At 46.8% G+C, this 20502-nt stretch overlaps 2 protein-coding genes across 7 annotated transcripts in view; both read right to left on the minus strand.

Moving 5' to 3' along the window:
• LOC142466903 (uncharacterized) overlaps nucleotides 1-20502 on the minus strand; it is a 346156-nt gene that overhangs the window by 34441 nt on the left and 291213 nt on the right. The gene's annotated exons all lie outside the window — the stretch shown is intronic.
• The window catches only part of RNF24 (ring finger protein 24), a 114870-nt gene that overhangs the window by 26901 nt on the left and 67467 nt on the right, over nucleotides 1-20502 (minus strand). The window contains exon 1 of one of the 6 annotated variants that reach the window (XM_075572431.1): nucleotides 14411-15463. The exons of 4 other annotated variants lie outside the window; for them this stretch is intronic. Coding sequence is in view for 1 of the 2 variants with exons in the window: in XM_075572415.1 (XP_075428530.1) it covers nucleotides 3760-3812 (53 nt within the window). In the remaining variant the exon portion in view is untranslated. Of the gene's footprint in view, nucleotides 1-3759; nucleotides 3895-14410; nucleotides 15464-20502 lie in introns of those variants that run through there. One more of the 6 variants, XM_075572415.1, reaches the window with a different exon arrangement.

Raw genomic sequence — 20502 nt, forward strand, 5'->3', positions numbered from 1 at the left:
TTTGCGCATACATATACGACATTTTATTTTATTTAAGGGTGGGGTTGAAAGAGCAGCTTAGACTTTGAAGTCAGTGTACCCAGCGCACATTTCAATGTCCGCCCTCCATTTGACCTTGGGCAAGACCCTATGACTCAAATCACCAAAATTAGAGTGTATAGAAGAAATAAAATATGTTTACATATATACACACACACACACATACACAAAAATACATACAAATGTAAGGAGCGGCAGTCATATTATTAATAAGGTAAAACTAGGCGATGCGCACTGTTCTAATAAAACGCAACCGAGTATTTTAGAAACATTAATCACGCAAAGGTTTCCAATCTTAATTGAACCGCATTCTTTTTATTATCCCAAGCCCTTCTTTAAGGACAAGAATGAATATGTATTCAGGCTTTCAGAATGACCTGGAAATACTGAAGATTGGTGTGATTTCTGCTAAAGGCAGGATTTCCATTTCTCAACCATTAACCGTATCGCTGCCATTGGTTCCATTTAGTCCCAAGTAGTACTGCCACTTTAAAAGACTTTATACCGGTACACCCTCATGGCTGGCTGGAAAATTCCACTGGAGACAAAAGTCAGAACACTTCCAGCGGGATAGTGCAGCTTCCTCTGTCCTGTGCCAAGATGCCAGACATGTGGAGATGCCACTAGATATCTCCGAGCCTATTATCCTTATCATGATACGCAGAGATTTGTAACCCCTCCTCTGCCAGAGGGGCCTGCAACACACACATGCCATCCATGGACTAGCGCATAATAGCACTTGACAACACATTGCCATAACTGTCCCTTTTATCTGCCCCGTTGCTCCCTTGAGGTTGTCTCCTGATCTTTAGAAGTCTGTGGTTGCCCAGTTTTGATTAGGAGTAAGCTCATGGTTAAAGTCCAAATTAGGTGTATATAAAGGATTGGTCCATTGATACTATCCAGCCAAGCTTCAAAACTTGGACTGAATCCACAGCTCAGGTTGATAAATAGATGATAATCCTAGCTCAGTACATATTTAGTTGCATGTGGCATGTACTGTAAATGGCTTATTAAACTGCACCATTTGTACATTAGTTACAGAAAGACCCATACTGGGTGTAGCAGGTCCTGGGAATAAGAGTTTCCCGAGTACATCTCTGTCCGGTTTAATCCCTTCTCTGCAGGAGAGTTATGCAAAGATCTTGATCTTCTGAGTTTCCCAGAGAGTTTTTTTCCTGGCCCCCTGGCAACAGACTAATGAAAAGCTTTCAATCCCCAAGATGACATTTGTTATTGAAGATGCCATCCTACCCCGACACCAGCTTCGACCTAAACCCATCATATGAAATAGAAAGCCTGAATTCCCATGCTACATATGTAACCAGACTCGCTTGTCCCCCGGAGTCGCGTGAAGAAAAGCGAGACGCCGCAGCTCTGGGGCCAGTAACAGCCACGGCTGCCTGCAGAGGTCTTCTGAGTGGTACCCCCTACTGAGAGATTTTCTGCTGCCGAGGGTTCCCCCGGCAACGTGAACAGCCAGTCTGACTACATCTGTACCCTAAATCTCCCCCACCAAAAACAAGTCTTTCAATGTACATACGTAAAACACGTTTCATTGCAATGATAGAAACCATCCAATCTCCTGGATAGTGGCACTACCCTCTCCCAGAAACCCCTGTTAGTCTTTCCGTCACCGTTTATGGGCTCCTCTTAACGAACGAGGTCAGGGACACCACTAGGCCGCGCTTATAGTGCCGGCGCATCAAAACAAATGTATTAACGCCGTCGCGTGCGCGTGTAGTAGGAGCGACAGGACGGCGCGACGGCTTGGTCGTGATCGCTGGAAGTCACTTCAATTTGATTTTTTCCAGTGACCGCAGCATGACGTCGCTAGAAGCGCGGCCTCAGACTGAAATGTCAGCTTCCGCCATGTTGTTCTATCCCGGACAACGGTGTTTTTCAGCAGCACTTTCCTCCCATTTGGAAAGGCCTAAAGGGGATTAGGAGGGGCCTGTGGGAACCTGGAGGGATGTCCGTTTGAAATGTAATACAAACAAGGTAGAGTAGCGGCAATTGCACAGTAATAAAAAAAATATTTGATTGCCGGACAAATTAGTTATTAAAACATTTGATGCATTTGGTCCTATTCCCCACGGCACAGCTGGGCATGGTGTACTTTATATTATGCCGCAATTAATTAGGATTCGCATAGATGTAATCCAGTGAAAACAAGGAGGTTAATTATATAGGTCAGAAAGGGACAATGTTCTAGGTACATAACCTGCGTCAGCTAATTATTCAGCCTACTAATTATTTCACGTACAGTAAATGAAGATGTCGGTCCTACCTATGATCAAGTGAATTAATTTCAGTGGCATGTTTCCTGTTTAAGTTTAAATGTACTGTATGTGTTTGGCATCTCACCCGTTAAACAAAAGACAAGACATTATAAGTACTTCATTGAAGTATATTTGTGTCTTCATTGTTCAACATTTTTGATACTACACTATTGATGTTTTTCTTGGTAACTCCATGCTTTGGAGTATTACAATCATCATGTAACACACACACACGCACACAAACACACACACACGTCATCACATGAGTAGGGCAGTGGGAAATGAGCACCGCAATCAGGATCAGGCAGGAGGCATGTGCTAATCAAAAAAACTTTATTACGGCATATAAGCCAAAGATAAAATTACATGAGGAGGATCCTCTGACGCGTTTCGTCCGCAGGGGGACTTTATCAAAGAGTGATCTATGTTAGCCATATACTAGCTATCCATGGACTAACCCACAATAGCACTTGACAACACATTGCCATAACTGTCCCTTTTATCTGCCCCGTTGCTCCCTTGAGGTTGTATCCTGATCTTTAGAAGTCTATGGTTGCTCGGTTTTGATTAGGAGAAAGCTCATGGTTAAAGTCCAAATTAGGTGTATATAAGGGATTGGTCCATTGATACTATCCAGCCAAGCTTCAAAACTTGGACTGAATCCACAGCTCAGGTTGGTAAATAGATGATAATCCTAGCTCTGTACATATTTAGTTGCATGTAGCATGTAAAATGGCTTATTAAACTGCACCAATGATTAGTGCAAATCCTCCAAACTCCTCGTGTTAGAAAGACACATGATTTAAACTATTAAGTATCCTGATTTTATCTTTCTGATATATTAATAATTGAATAATAATAATGTATTTTTGCTTGTTTAACGCTGACAGTGTACGCAGCGCTGTACATAGAAATTTCCAGGCACAAGTCCCTGCTCCGTAGAGCTTACAATCTATTTTGTTGGTGCCTGAGGCACAGGGAGATAAAGTGACTTACCCAAGGATCACAAGGAGCCGACACCGGGAATTGAACCAGGGTCATTGTTACCAGTCAGTGAGCCACTCCTTCAGTATTACACACATTACACACATTACCTGTCAAACTAGCACAATCTGAAGCAAAACCTCTCTAGATTTATCAAAGGAAGAGACATGATGTGCAATGGAATTCCTTCCCCATGTTACGAGTGATAAGTCAAGTTGACACTAACAAAACGTAAGATTTCCCCAAACATTTCACCTTTAAAATTCCTTTCGCCTTTATAACAAGAATATATTGCATTTGCGCCTGCCACGGCCAAATCTCCATTCCTTTGGAAATCCCCTTTCCACGCTGACACACACTTTTTTTTTTCCCCCTCCCCCGTGCCAAATCCCAGATTTCTTTTTTTGTAAGCCAATAATGCTTCCTTTATGCTCCATGGGAAGATGCCACTTACCCAGTTGCATTGTATTTCCCCAGCTGGATGCACGAGGTTGAGGAGAGCTGCATACTGTAGTACAGTACGCCGTCTCCCTGTCAGATTTCTAACTGGTGCCAGATTTGTTTACATGCGAGTTGGGCTCCCTGCCAGCCCCATCACTTCCCATGACTCACCCCCCTCCCCCCCCCCCCCCCCCCCGCCCTCCCCTCCCCCTCCCCGGAGGTGGAGCAGCGCTTCAGCTCATTGCCAAGCAATTAAAGAAAAGAAAAAAAACTGAAGGGGGTTTTCTGAAAAATCAAGTCATCTGATCAGGGATCTTTATCGCACTTGTCATGTTACAATATAATTTCTAATCAACCATTAACTGTATATATCCCATCACTCAGCGGCACTGTATCCTTTAGAATAGGAGTGGCTTACTCCAGTCCTCAAGGGCCAACAACAGGTCAGGTTTTCAGGATACCCCTGCTTCAGCACAGGTGGCTCAATCAGTGACTCAGTCAACGGTAGTGTAAGTATGTATTTGGGGGGTAGTGTTGTAAGTATGTATTTGGGGGTTGGGGGGGGGGGTACTGTTGTAAGTAAGTATACACCAAAAAGTAATGGCTTCATTCTCCAAAGGCTGGATTGTCCATGGGCCTGACAGCGTTCAGGAAGAAAGCATGAAGACAGGGGAATCCCCAGAGGTCAAAAAGAAGATGTCCTTCAAACCTAAATCTGGCTACCTACAACTCTTGGACTCTCTCCAGTCAAGCAGCGCTGCAAGAACTAGAAGACGAGCTTGACAAGTTTAAATGGGATATTGTTGGCCTAAGTGAAGTAATAAGAAAAGACAAAGGCCTCATTGAGCTCGAAACCTGAAATTTACTGTCTTACAGAGGTACAGAAAAATCAGTATAGTGAAGTAGGCTTCATGGTTAACAAGACACGGAGAAACAACATAGTGGAGTATGAAAGAGCAGCCACAGTAGTCTCTCAGTTGTCAAAGAGATACAGGCTTCAAATAATCCAAGTGTATGCAATGTATCACGTCACACAGACAATGAAGTGGGCATCTATAAAATCAACAACAAAGGAAAATATCACCACAAGAGCGTTATGGGAGATTGTAACGCAAAGATAGGCGCCTAGCAGAAAGACAAAGCATCAGTTGGTAAATAGGGTTACGGCAACAGGAATGAACGTGGAGACAGATTGGTTCGAAAACTTTCCTGCATAATCTACCAGTGTATTCTGCCCGTGCTCATGTATAGTACGGATGTGAAACTTGGATCCTAAGTGTGCAGACAACTCAAAGATGTTTGGAGAGATGTATGCTGAGTATTACCTGAAGAGACAAGAAAAAGAATGAGTGGGTTTGAAACCAAACAAAAAAAAAAAGGCTGTGGCATCATTACTAGGGTGAAGAAATTAAAATGACAGGCTGGACACATCGTAAAAAATTACCATCGTTGGACAAAGATGGTACTGGACTGGATTCCAGAAGACCAAGACAATGACCAAAAATAACATGGGAGGATGAAATCAGAAAATGTATTGGAGCAATGTGGAGAAGAGAGTCTTGCAACCACAGTGGGAGATGGAAGATCATTGGGGAAGCCTCCCTCCTGCAGTGGATCGAGAACGGCTGAAGATTATAATATACAGTGTGTGTGTGTGTGTGTGTGTGTGTGTGTGTGTGTGTGTGTGTGTGTGTGTGTGTGTGTGTGTGTGTGTGTGTGTGTGTGTGTGTGTGTGTGTGTGTGTATATATATGTATATATATATATGTATATATATATAGCAACTGTAAATATTACTGTATATTCATTTGCATGTCTTAGACAGGTCTGCAACCCTGTCTTTCACCATTATTGCCCAGCACACAGCACTTCCACTGCAGCAAGGGATTCTGGGAAATGACATGCAAATGAGCACACAGTGCCACCTTTTATCTCAAGCTCACATTACATGAACAACCCTTAGCCAATGCATGCTGCTTTAGACACAGCTTTTAAGCAGGGGCTTGGGAGATGCAAAGCCAGTAAACCAACTCACAGACATGTTTCAACCTTGATGGGTATCATCAGTGTGAGGTTGTTTATATAATGTGAGCTTGAGATAAAAGGTTGCAGACCTGTCTAAGACATGCAAATGAATATACAGTAATATTTACAGTTGCTTTATGCTTTGTGGAGTGTTTTTGTCACTTTTTTTTACCCACCACAACCTTAATTATATATATATATAAAATGTAGAGGTATCTGTACCGTGTTAGCCGAGCTTAATAATCAAAAACAAATAATCGATACCGTACTGTGGCTAACTAAATGCTTTTATTTGTGCGAGCTTTCGAGATACAGCGAACTCCTCTTCGGGCAATGTTGTAACATCTGTATCTCGAAAGCTTGCACAAATAAAAGCATTTTAATTTATATATATATATATATATATATATATAGCCAATCAAGAATATCACTTGTGAGCATATTCATATATCTTAGACAGGTCTGCAACCCTGCCTTTCACCATTATCACCTAGCATACAGTAGTTCCATTGCAGCAAGGGATTGTGGGAAATGACAGGCAAATGGAAACACAATATGTCACCTTTTGCATGAAATTAATTTTTACATGAAACCCTTATAAGCAAATGCTCTGCTGTTCACAGCTTTTAAGCACAGCATAGGATTATATATATATAAATGAAATGCCCAGGGGGCTGCTACTACATAGGTGAGACAGGGCAGGGGCTAAACAAGAGAATGAATCTGCATCGCCACAGCATCACACGCGGTACAAGAGACAGTCCTGTTGGCGAACATTTCTCTGACTCTGGCCATAAGATGAACGATCTGAGGGTTGTCATACTCAAAGGTAATCTTAAAACCCCGAAAGAGAGACGGTTGCATGAATACAAATTTATGCAACTGTTCGGGACACTTAGCAGTGGCCTAAACAGAGATCGAAATTTTATGAGTCATTACTGACAGTAGTGAACTCTCGTCCCATAAGCGCTAAAGGCCATGTCTGTACATACTGTGCTATATGTATGCACACACAGCTGTCTCTCACACATACTAATACTCCTTGTTTTTCCATCCCTATACACCAATAGGGACCACCAAGTATCCACACACACTTTTAGTTGTGCTACAAACTCTCACATTTCCACATCCACCCACACCATTTATATCCACTCCCACTCCACACACACCTTGTGTAAAGCACTATATATACTTTGGGCTCTCCATTCACTTTTATTCACACTGTTACACATACACACTCTTTCTTCACTTGCTTTCAGTAACCTTTTGACACCTCTAGCCATAAAACACATCCACACCGGGGGAAGGAACAGCACAGATAACATTCCAAGAGACACTGTTTTTAAGTATACCTTTTGCTTCATTCATTGTAACATCGACGGAAGAAGAGATCAGTGTATCTCGAAAGCTCGCACAAATAAAAGCATTTCGTTAGCCACAGAACGGTATCATCTATTTATTTTTTTATTATATATATATATATATATATATATATATATAGCCACTGTAAATATTACTGTATGTTCACTTGCATGTCTTAGACAGGTCTGCAACCCTGTCTTTCCCCATTGTCACCCAGCATACAGCGCTTCCACTGCAGCAAGGGATTCTGGGAAATGACATGCAAATGAGCACTCAGTGCCACCTTTTGTCTCAAGCTCGTATTACACAAGCCAATCCTCAAGCCAATGCATGCTGTTTTAAACACAGCTTTTAAACAGAGGCTGGGATGAGATATATATATATACACACACACACAAATACTGTATACTGTACACATATAGTCAAACAAACACACATAATTTATGTTATATTATGGTTTTAATGTAACACAAAATACCTGTACAGCATTATCTATGACAATGTACGTTATTGAGTAAGGCCGCGGCCACGCTCATAGTGCAGGCGACGCAACGTCGCCCGAAAACAAATGCATTGCCGCCGCGTGTACTTATAGTAAGCTCGACAGCAACAATGCGACGTCGCGTCACGTGACGGCCCTTGAACCAATCAAATGGCCGGAAACCCGCGCCGCCGCCGCCCGGCAAAATATAACTTTCGCCTGTGGCGACGGGTGACGTCACCCGTCGTGTCGCCGTCGCCATCGACGGCACTATACGCGCAGCCTTAGGGTACAGTTCAATTCAATCTCCATTGTACGCTGTTGTTACAGTGGCTTATCCTTTTATGTAGATTATTATTGTTGTACGACCTTGCAAAATCGCCCTTTCATCCCTAATGTGTTCGTGTGATTACACGCGGGATGCAAGCACATGTTTGTGATGATAAGCAGCACACTGGGGGGGCTGTCCTGTTATTCAGGCCCGTATAGTTTAGGAATGTAATAAAACCAGGAAATATCAACCATTTCCTTGATATAGCAGATACAAAAATATATGAATGTTACAAATGAGAGAACGTTTCTACATTTCCCCAAAATATTATCTTGAAATTATAATGTGCCTTTTTTTTTTTTTAATTATATGTAAGTCATTGCATGCGTGCAGCCACCACTGGGGTGGAATATGCGTGATGCTCTGGATTTGCCTGGTTGGGATAAAGTAAAACTTTTGTTACTATTCACAATTACATGTGGGTAAGTGGAGACACAAGGGGTTAAAGTGGTTTGTACAAATCTATTTTAAAAAAAAAGCTGCAATTAAGTGGATTTTTAGGGGCAAAAGGAAAGGTGTTGGGACTCCAAGCTAACAAAAAGAAAACAGTACATGATTCCACTTGAAATAAGGAAATGTGGTAGAAAAAGCTTCTGTCTACTTCCAGTTGGTTTTCCAGCCCCATCGCTGATAATGTCACAGCCCGGAGTCACACAGGACAAAAGCACAAACACAAACAAATGCAGAATAAGGTTTGCAAGCACAAATGTCTCCAACTCGGGTCTCACTGTAATCCTCTCAACCCAAACATCACCCGGATCGGACTGTGTATCTCCACTGGTGTCGGTCTTCCTTCAATGTCACAATTTGGCTTGTGAATGCATATGAGCTGCACCAGGGCCCACACCTGTTAGGGGCCCATCCTCCCACAGCTGGAGCGCGTTCTGGTACTTATTGTAGCTGCCAGAGCAGCGTTCCAGCAGTTGTACAGGCCCCCTCTCTCCTTCCCCTAACCCCCGTCACCTAGGCTCTTCCTGTGTCCGTCGTTGCCCTGCCGGGGGAGGGGGACAACACTGACGTAACTAACGTGGAAGTTAGGCCCAACCGGAAGACGGGCCCGACTTCCTCAATCGTCGGCTGGGTGGACTCCCTCCGCCATCGGGCAGCACACACACGCACCGATATAGTGCTCCAGGTGGGGCAGAGAGAGAGGGGAGGGAGGGGGGTGGGGCAGAGAGAGGGGAGAGAGAGGGGTGGGGCAGAGAGAGGGGAGGAAGGGGGGTGGGCTTTTCTTTTACTTGCACCAGGGCTTCTAGTTCTGCCCCATATTTGTGCTCCTATCTTTTTTCGATGTATTTTTCTCACAGGAGCCGGTTACAGAGCAGCCGCCCTCCCACAGGACTCTTTATTAGAATGTTCTAAGGGGGACGTATGTTATAATTACTCTATTTCCCTTTATACCTTTAACGTGGAGATATCAGTGCCATTTTTATTTACTTTTTGAAGTGAAACTTCTTTGCTGGTTTCCTGGAACCAGGGTCACGAATAATGTATGAATAATTCCAGTAAGCTCAACTCATGTCCTCCCTCTTCCAAAGCATGACAAGTCCTTAATGTCTTTCTTAACTTTATTGCTGGATTAGAAAACACAGGAACTTGTGGGTGTAATGTAGGTAGAGAGTGCTTCTCTATGTGGGATGCTTCTATGGGGTTAGACTATGGTAAGAGAGAAAGGCCTTACCAGGGGTGGATGCAGACAGGTCTGTACTCACTGTAATCTAGGATGGAAAAGAAAGTGAGGGGCAGGGGTCACACTAAAGGTTGAGTGGGACTGCACTAACTGTCAGCAAAAGACAGGGGAGAACATGGGAAAGTCCATTAACTGGGAGGACTGGAGAAGCTGCAGTAGCAGTTCACTGATTATGTGCTCAGAGGCAAAAATGCAACATTGTTGCATGTTACACAGGCACAGTGTGTGTATGTGGAGCCAATGCCTGCAGCTGAACTTAAGGAGCTGACAAGCAGAAGGGGGGTCGGGCAGGAATGTGATTCTTGTTCCATGACACTCCCCGTCTGGTATCTGGAGATACCACTATATAACTGGAATATGTGGAACATATGTGCAATGCATAACAAAGATAACATCACATTCTCAGACAATGCAAGAGTCCATGTCCACATAGCGATGTGGCACCGGCCGGTATCACTGGTATCAAGGTCCCTTGGCCAAGGTTCTTTGGCAAAGGACGCAGGGTGGATGCACAGCTCCAGGTTTGCTGGTTGCACCACAATGTCTTTGTATAAAAGTCTCTGACACTGTTTCCTTTTAGTCTTGTGAGAGAACAGTCCTTTTGTCTCTGTAGTTTCACCCACAGAGTGTATCCCCTTGTAGGTATACCAGCCGTGGCAGCCTGTTGCTCTATCACCTGGCGTTTGGCAGAAGGAGAGGGCTTTTGGCTCCTTGTGGGAGCGGATTACTGTCCCTGGAAAACTGGTTGTCGAATGTAATCCAATAAAGGGGGCGTCGTTCAGGGAGACTCCCTGAAGCTGAGCGCTGGGGTTGAACATTACCCGGATTTGATCGGGTTCCTGAGGGTGGTAGGCCCCAGGTGATTGGAGGTACCGACATTCTTTGCCTTCCTCCATTAGAGGTGCTGGCTTTGCGTGGCCGGTAAAGAATATCTTTTGGATGAAGACCACAAAGTTGTTTTTGGTCTCTGGTTCCCTTTGTGGGCCGCAGAGGTGCGAGGTGAACCTAGAGATGGCATGTTCTCCATTGTTTGGGAAGCGCCTCCTTGGTGAACGGAATGGTAGCGGAGTCACCCGACTGCTTAGTCCGTCTTTAGAGAGCTCCTTGGCAGTTAACCTCGGGAATCCTCTATCTTCCCTCGAGGGTGTTTGTTTGTCATCGTTCCTTGTTGTCTGGAACGCTGTGCACCGTAGTTCATCGGTACATTTCTCTTGCACGAGAACATCTCCGCGTAGTTTGGTGAAACGCTTTTGTGTTTCTTTGTTGACTGCCATCGGGAGGTTGTTTTCTCCCTGGACATGACGAAGAACAGTCTCTTTTGTCCTTGTAAATCCTTTTGGGAAATGTCTCTGCAACTGTCCCCTTTTACGTGTTTGAACGAACAGTCCTTTTGACACTGTGGCTTCGCCTGTGGGGCGCAATCTTTTGCGGCTATGCCAGCCGTGGCAATTGGTTGCTCTGTTGCTTGATACTCTGTGGAGAGGAACAACTGTACGTCTTAATTGTGTCCTTGCTCGCGGGAGTATTGTCTGATTGTTTGTTGTTTTTAGGACGATCATCCCTTTATCGGTCACCTTTGGGAGGTTACTCTCTTCCTTCGGTGGAGTCGACTCATCATCCTTGGCTGTCTGGACTGCTGAGCATCCTAAGCCATTGTCGCATCCCATCGGCGTGAGGATGTCTTTGTTGGTCTCAGGGGTATGACCTTGTCTTTCCTCTTCACTTGGCCCTTCGGTCACTTGGAGATGGCCAAGACATGGTTCAGAGAGAGATGTGTGTCCACATTCTGTCACCTCCGTTCTGCGGGCATCAACGTAGTCTTGCCCGTGCTCTCTGTTAGTGCACGAGTTGCCCACTATCACCCATCCTAGGTCGAGTCTTTGGGCGTATGGCGCGTTGTGGGGTCCGTTGTGCTGTTTACGGACTTTATGTACCCTCATGATGTCCCTACCGAGCAGCAGCAGGATCTTGGCGTCTTGTTCCACCGGCCGGATGTGGTTGGCTATTCCTTTGAGGTGGGGGTAATGGAGTGCCACGTCTGGTGTGGGTATCTCGTCCCTGTTTGTGGCCATGTGGTTGCACTCGATGAGTGTGGGAAGGGGCATGTACACTTTGCCGTCTATTGAGCATATGGTGTAGCCATTCACTCTTCTCCCTGTGGTCTCCATTTGCCCTGCGCACGTTCTGAGAGTGTAAGGAAAGGCACCATCTTGTATGTTAAACATGTCGAAGAACTCTGACCTGACCAGTGATCGGTTGCTCTGGTCGTCGAGGATTGCGTACATCCGAATAGCCTTCTCAGGTTGTCCCTGGGGGTGCACTGCGACAAGGCATATTTTGGAGCAGGACATTTTGTCACCTTCTTTTCCGCAAACCTCAGTGCGCTGAGATGTGACGGAAGTTGACTCTCCTTCTTCTTTCTCCCCGCCATGCTCCGCTATGGAGGATGGGTTCTTGAGTTGTTGGAGTGTCATCGCCTCTGGGTGTAACGCTGTCACGTGCTTGTCACTCTCGCACACTGTGCATTTGATCTCTTCCTTACAGTCCCTGGCTAGATGGGTCGTGGAACCGCAGCACTTGAAGCAAACTCCGAATTCTCCAAGTAACCTCTTGCGTTCCTCTAGGGACTTCATCCTGAACCCAAAGCACTTGTTGAGTGGGTGTGGCTTCTTGTGTATGGGACATTCCCTGTTTGGGTCCCTTGGTTCCTTGTCTCCGGCGACCGACTGATCGGGAGTAGTTTGGGCCGTGGGAGGCACGTCCGTCCTGCGGGCCGAGATGGGTGTTTGGGGGTTACCATATCTCGTCGCTGGTCTCTCGTTCTTCGGGCTGCTTGCACTGTATGTGGTTTGCGCACCTAAGATGAAACTGGGATCGTTTCTTGTCTTTGCCGCTTCGCAGATGAAGCTCACGAAGAATGAGAATGGGGGGAAGACAACCTGCTTCTCCCTTTTGTATTTGGAACCTTGTGAAAGCCACCTTTCTTGGAGGTTGAAGGGTAGCTTCTCCAGGATGGGTCTCACTCCACGAGCTGAATCTAGGGCGTTGAGACCTATTAAGGAATGGTCTTTCCTTGCGAACTCCAGTTCTTGCAGCAGGTCTCCAAGATCTCGTAACTTCGAGTAGTCTTTACTCGTGATCTTGGGGAAGCTCTCGATTCTTTTGAAGAGTGAATCCTCGACTGCTTCAGGGCTGCCATAGGTCTCTTCTAGCCTTTCCCACACTAGGTCCAGACCTACTTGGGGTTGGTGTGCGTTTGCCGTCCGAAGTCTCTGCGCTTGCTCCCTGGATACGTTCCCCAGGAACTTGACTAACAGGTTGAGCTCTTCCCTTGCTGAGAAGTCCAAGCTGTCGATTGCGTCTTTGAACGTGAACTTCCACGTCCGGTAGTTCTCAGGGCGATCGTCGAAGCTGATGAGTCCTGCGTGCACCAAGTCGCGCCGGATCATGTACTTGGCTATGTCTGTCAGACCTGAGACGTCGGCGCGTTTGCCCCGTTCTGAGGTAGTTGCTGGGACGGTCTGTGCGGTCGCCTCTTCCTTGGCGTGGACGCGTGATGGCTGCTGGCCAGTGTGAGGGGCTGTTTTCTCCCGCGTGGGTGTACCTGGATTACGAGCCTGTTGTGGTGCATCCGTGTGCGCTCTGGCGTGTGGATCACTGTTGCGGCTGTGGCTATCCCAGGCAGCGTGTGCCATTGACGGAGCAGCGTCTTCTCCTCGTGGTCCTAGCGAGTCTTCGTTGTCTGTGGTGTCGCTCCCTCCGTGTTGAGATGGTGCGCTGGTGTTTACACTGAAGAGGCTCCTTACGTAGTCTTCAGTGCGTTGGGCTGGATCCTCTGAGGCTATCCGTCTGTACGGTAGCTCCCCGCCATCCTGTTGCGCGGCTGCTTCTAGGACTTCAGCTTGGGCTATGGCGGCGGCGGCTTCCTTCTCTTGATTAAGCGCCTCTAGTTCCGCATCAAATTCGGCTTTCCTACGCGCAGTGGCGGCATTGGCAGCGGCGGCGGCGGTAGCAGCGGCGGCGTTGGCGGTAGCAGCAGCGGCGGCATTTGCAGCGGCAGCGGTAGCAGTGGCATTCTGCTCCTCCTCTTCTATGCGCGCTTTTTCTGCCCTTACTGCTGCCTCTCTGCGACTATATTCGGCCCTGGCACGTGCGGCCTCTGCGGCGGCTCGCGCCTTGGTAGCGTTTGTGCTTGCGCTGGACGCGTTAGACTGCGCTGATCTTGCTGACCTTGATGAGTGTCTGGATGTGCTTGAGCGCTGCGATGCGGTTTCCAGCAAAAGGTCCTTTCTCCTACTCTCAGCCTCCGTGATAGTGGTACGTACGCGGCTGTGTCGTGCCAGGTCAATGTTGCTCTGTAAGTCTCTTTCTTGCAGGCTTTCGCTGGTGTTGGCCCTGGTCAGGTAAGTAACGTATGCCTCTGATAGCTCTTGATAACGCGAGTGATCAGTCCTTAATTGCGTTATTGCCTGCTCGAGCTGCTGCGCATAGTTGCCAATACTAGTGACATTGCGTATTCCCAGTGTGGTTGTTTCCCAGGCCAACTCTAATTTAGCGCGGTGCGCTTCAATGTCGCTCTCATATTTTTCGCGGGCCTTTTGTGTCAGTGTGACTGTCCGTTTAGGCCTTGCGCCTGCCTGCGCCTGTTGCAGATGCGCAGCGGTCTCTGTATCTGAGAGATCGCTTTCCTGCGTGATGTCTGGTGAGGCTCTGAGTTCTGCCATGCTGTAGGTGTGTGTAGGCCTTTGCCAGTGCGTGTGGCGTGCGGTCTTTTACCTTGTCAGCGATGGGCGTCTGTCTCAGATGATGCCGAGCGGTGTCCTGCAGCGTGCAGCGTTGGGGTAGCTGTACTTACAGGTGTCCGTTGGCTCCTCACTGTGGGGCTGAGCAGCAGGTGGACTCAGACAGAGAAAAAGGCGGTTAGGTTTGTGTGTACAGTCTGTTTGCAAAGCTGCTGCCTTGTGTGCAGGGTTGCTTGTGCAGTGTAAGCTGCTTGCTTCTCTGTAAGGTTGCAGGCTGTGTGCAGTTTGCTGTATAAAGCTTGCTGCCCTGTCTGGCAGAGTGAAGCTGCTGCTTGTCCTGGGGTGCAGAGACTATTCTGTATAGCATAAAGTCTTTGAGTAGTAGCCCCTGTGTGATTCCCTAACACAGGTTTTTGTTTTACTGTTCTGTTTAAACTGCTGCTTGTTTTGCAGAAAGCTGTAGCAGTTTGCTGTATAGCTGTGTAGAGCTGCACCTTTGTAGCATGAAGGCTGTGAGTGATAGCTTCTGCGTAGACCTCTAATACACGGTCTCTCTCTTACTTTCCTGGAACCAGGGTCACGAATAATGTGTGAATGATTCCAGTAAGCTCAACTCATGTCCTCCCTCTTCCAAAGCATGACAAGTCCTTAATGTCTTTCTTAACTTTATTGCTGGATTAGAAAACACAGGAACTTGTGGGTGTAATGTAGGTAGAGAGTGCTTCTCTATGTGGGATGCTTCTATGGGGTTAGACTATGGTAAGAGAGAAAGGCCTTACCAGGGGTGGATGCAGACAGGTCTGTACTCACTGTAATCTAGGATGGAAAAGAAAGTGAGGGGCAGGGGTCACACTAAAGGTTGAGTGGGACTGCACTAACTGTCAGCAAAAGACAGGGGAGAACATGGGAAAGTCCATTAACTGGGAGGACTGGAGAAGCTGCAGTAGCAGTTCACTGATTATGTGCTCAGAGGCAAAAATGCAACATTGTTGCATGTTACACAGGCACAGTGTGTGTATGTGGAGCCAATGCCTGCAGCTGAACTTAAGGAGCTGACAAGCAGAAGGGGGGTCGGGCAGGAATGTGATTCTTGTTCCATGACAGCTGGCACCTGTCAAATGAAAACTCCCTTGGAGTAAATCACCTGCATGGTGACGGAAGGGCAGCCACGGAAGTGACGTCACTGCTGGCAGAAGAGGCCGTCAGTGATGGCAGCTCGTCGCGCATGCACAGGAGCCATTGTCGCCGGCTGGACGCACCTATATAGTAGGAGCCGGCTTGGAGCACCTGCACAGTAGGCGCCGCGCGCATGCGCAAACACAGCACACGCACAGACGCAGCACACACACACACGCAAGCGCAGAAGCAGCACACCACACACACACAGACACAGAGACACACACACACACAGACAGAAACACAAAGACACACGCAAGGAATTCAAAGTTACTATACATATAGACGTGCAAATAGGTAAAACGGGGGGGGGGCGCGTGTTCTAAGTCAAACTTCTTTGTGTTTTGGCACTGAAATTGTGTTTTGATTTTTAATTAAAAACATCACCATCACAAATACAATTTCTGTGACAAAACACACAGACAGACAGAAGTTTCACTTAAAATGCGCGTGCTCGGCACACACACACACCCTTTTTTTGCCCTGACACAGACCCCATAGCGTTCATTTTTTGCAATTTCTTCCAAATCCCTAGATTTTTACATTCCCCCCCCCCTCCCCTCTAACGTTTAGCATATCTAATAGTAGAATAAAGTAAGTTATATGCTCGAGCAAAGGGCAATAACACTCGTGCTGCAAAGAAATGTGGTTGTGTATAGCTAGCATTGTCACCTTCCCAGACTCTCTGTGACCTTCAGGGGACAGAAGAGGAGCAGGGGGGAGAATGCCTGGAGGTGGCACTTGTGTAATAAAGCACGTAGGCTATGTGGGCTGGGTATATGTGAAAGATAAGGCAGTATTCGGATGAAGTATGTAAATTGCCTTAGTGTTTACATAGGTATCTCAAACAAACAGACTATAATTATAATGTACACACTACAAAAATAGTTTCTAATTACACCAGTGTAGAGATTTGTCCATGGAAGGCAAGCACAGACACGTTCTCTCTGTACTCGGTGCTATATTTACTAAACAATGACTGCATGCGTGAATGAGGAAGTGAAAGCGAATGCGCTTATTTAAAGGTGCCGTCCCGAACATACAGTGGAGATTAATTAAAGTGGACGCCCTCAGCAATATAACACAGTTAGCTTCGCAATATACCGTAAGAGACGTTTAGTGCCCGGCTTCCCAGGAAAGTAGCAGAACAAGGAAAAACGCAAATCATTTCTGAGCATGAAACGTTATCACGTTATCCCGGTTACTGAATCCCTCCTCCTCCTCTGCAGTTTCAGACGGGCAGGGTGTTTTGTAAATATCTGAGCTGTTTGGGGTTTATTTCAACAGTGGAGCAAGAGCTTCCACAATCCTCCGCCTGTATTTGTAGTCGTAATTGAGCAGGATTTCAGTAGCTCTGCGCGGTTAAAGTCTGTATCATGCGCTATTTTTCAGGTGACCCTTTCAAATCGGCACTCACTTCTATGTGCCATAGTGTTTTCTGGTGTCCTGTAGCATAGCACCGTTTAGTGACATAGGCATGTGTTTTGTTTTATACAGAATGGTTATTCCTCATGTTTTTCCTGTGGAGCTCCTTACTGTAAATGGCAGAATACTGCATTCCTTCACCATCATCTCTACACTCAGCCTCTCTCCCTCCCCATTTCTCCCTCCTCGCTGTTTCAACACCCTCCCCTTAACACCTCTTCTCTTTCCGACCTTTCTCGCAAGGCCCAAGCTTGGCAAATTGAGAGGACCGCTTCCCTCTAAACTTTCCCGCCCCCTTCTATACCATGTACTCCAGGTCAGGGGGCTCAACTCCAGTCCTCAAGCCTCCCCCCGCACCTCCCCCCCTCCCAACAGGTCAGGATTTCATGATATTCCTGCTTCGGCATGGGTGGCTCACAGTCCCAGCTTCAGCACAGGTGGCTCAATCATTGAGCCAACTGTGCTGAAGCTGGGGTAGCCTGAAAATATGACTTTTTGGGGGGACTGGATTAGAGAACCCCCGCTACATGTAATGCACCACACACACACACACTCATGCTGGGTGGCAGGAAGGGTTATGTAAGATAAGGCATGGGAGAAGAGAACAGATGAGACGGCCCCTGTCAACATCTTGACTGCTGTCCCAGATCCCATCCCACTGGTTCCCCACCACTCCTGACCTAGGAATGTACATACAATCCGATGAACCTCATCTCAATTGACATCCCATCCACCCCGGCTCTACTAGGGAAAGCTACTGCTGACAAACTGCAAGCCACAGGCATCCGGAAACAGCGCCCTACACCTTTTATCTCCATCTCAACAGCAGGTATCCATTCTGTCACTTTTATCTGGAATAGATTATTTAAAAAATAAGCTTTGAGCTGGAGCATTACTGGCCATAGAAAAATGATTCTTTAATACAAACAGTTCACAATTCTGGAGTGCTGCTTTTTACATTTACATAGTCAAACTTAACTTTAAAGGAGCATCAAATCTTCAATAGTTGTTTTTTGTCGACCAAAGGTTTGCTGACTAATGTGAAACTTGGTTGTTTCCTCACTTTCACGACAATAGACAATCTACAGTGGTGTGAAAAAGAAAGTACACCCTCTTTGAATTCTATGGTTTTACATATCAGGACGTAATAACAATCATCTGTTCCTTAGCAGGTCTAAAAATTAGGTAAATACAACCTCAGATGAACAACAACACGTGACATATTACACTGTGTCATGATTTATTTAACAAAGATAAAGCCAAAATGGAGACTAAGTACACCCTTACTGCTTCCATAGGAATTAAGATGCTAAGTAGCAGACAGGAGTAGCAGAATTAAATAGAATTAGGATTAGAATTAAATAGAATGCACTGGGTTACTTAGATCAAAAAGTCTGTAACAGAGTCCCATGCTGACATGGATCCTTGATAGCAGTATTGTAATATCCTTAGCAAACCCTTAGCAAACTAGACACCCTCTACAATTCAATATGCAGCTTTGTCCTCCAATGTAACTACAACACACATCACTGCAAAATGCTCAAAGAACTAGATTAGTCATCACTTATGTTAAGGCGCAAAGTTCTTCTTTCCTGTCTTGCCTTCAAATACTTTCTGGGCAAGCTACCCGTCTATCTGAACAAGCGCCTCACCCCTACCACACGCAGCACTTATCATCTGAGATCTTTTCCAAGCGATTGTTCCCGATCCCGATATCCAGACGCTCCTCCTTCTGTTACCGTGCACCCCACATCTGGAACAATCTACCTGAGACTCTCACAGCCACCACCAGTCTAACTTCTTTCAAAACATAATCTGTCTCACATTTCAATGTGGTCTGTAGCTGGTACATACGTGCCTATAACTTATTTTATCCTAATGTAACCGTGTATTTGTAACCATGTATCTGTCATCATAACTCTGTGATCCTTCGCTCCCCTGCTTCCTGTGGATATCGTTTGTGGAGGATATTGAGGACCCATCCTTTGCTCGCCTGCAGATATCATAAGGCTGCGTCCACGCTGCCACTGAGCACGCTCATGCTTGGCGCGCTCACTTTAATGTAATCTAATGAGCATGGCCATGCTGACGCTTCGTGCGCGGGCATGTGCACGTAAGCTCGGCAATGCTCAGCGCTTGGGGCAACATGGAAAATTGATTTCCAAGTGCTAAGAAGGGTCACGACCCAAAATTACGTCACGATGGTTCCTTCAAACACACGCCCAGATCCAGCAAATTACACGCCCCTCCTTTAAACGCCATACCTCCCGCACGCAAATTGCAGAAGGACAGCCGTGCGCTGGTGCTTGGAGAGTTGATGACATCACCGCTCTCAAGCATGAATGCGCTCAGCAGGGAGGGAGCGAGCGCGCTGGTGCTCGTGCGCGGTGACGTCACGTGCGCGGTGACGTCACGTGCTCTGCTCGGCCGGGGATTTGTGAACAGCTAGGTACGCGTGCGGAGGCGTCTGGCATGTGGCCATGACATCACGAAGCTGGTTCACCCTCATTGGGCAAACCGCTCACGTGACGTGCCAGCGACCGGCAAATTCAAATTTGCTTGCTTCGGCAAGCAGCTAAGCGCAGTGCAGACGCCCGCTCAGCATCACCCTGCACGAGGCCTTAGGCCTCGGACATAGTGACTTCTCCCGTGCGGAAGCGTGCGGAGGCTGAGGGAAAGCGGGTGCTTTCCCTGGCCATACAAAACGGGGCGTGGGGGGGCGTGCCTGGGGGGCGTGCCGAGGGGCGTCACGGAGCTGGTTCGCCCTCATTGGGCAAACCGCTCACGTGACCGGCCTGTCGTGCCAAGAAATCAGTTTGAACTTGCGCAACGCGTGCTCCTCCCACTTCCGCGCGCCCGCACGCCGCATAGACGTGAACACTGCCTTAAGGCAGTCTGTTCACTGAGCCGCACGATTTTATTTACTGGCACTGGTGTGGACTCTTTAATATCATCTGCGGTATTATCATACTGCCCAAAGAGACTTTGGAGACTTGTGTGGCTAGCGTGTGATGCGCAGCCTATCCTTGGGACTTGCTAACACGACGCATGCGCAACCGCGTCATCTGACGGCGACGCTCACAGCGGGTCTGTGAGCTACGAGCGGGACACGTGGAAGCGGCGTCTGAGGTCTGAAGAGATCTGCGGAGTCCCCCTCCTGCACTCCTCCACTGTGATATCTGCGGCTGATGCTGCTGGATGCTGGTTACCTTCCACATTGATGTGAGTAGGATTCCCGTTTTAACCCCCCGGAGGAGATCACCAGTAGCGTGTGCAACTATGTTTTAATGATTTTATGTATTCTCATTAAACTGTCACCAGTATATGTTTAGCTATTCTGTGTTTTATGTTATTGTTTATGTGTTTTATTTTATTTTTGGTTATTGTTAGTAGTGTTGCACTATGATGTTCTCTTTTGCATTTTCCCACATGCTATGAGACATCTATCAAGACTTCTGTGACCTTGTCTGGATTCTAAGGGGCTGGACTGTATATTGGTCAGTAATCACACTAGGTGATTTATAA

Source organism: Ascaphus truei, chromosome 1 (assembly GCF_040206685.1).
Source record: "Ascaphus truei isolate aAscTru1 chromosome 1, aAscTru1.hap1, whole genome shotgun sequence".
Taxonomy (NCBI): Eukaryota; Metazoa; Chordata; class Amphibia; order Anura; family Ascaphidae; genus Ascaphus; species Ascaphus truei.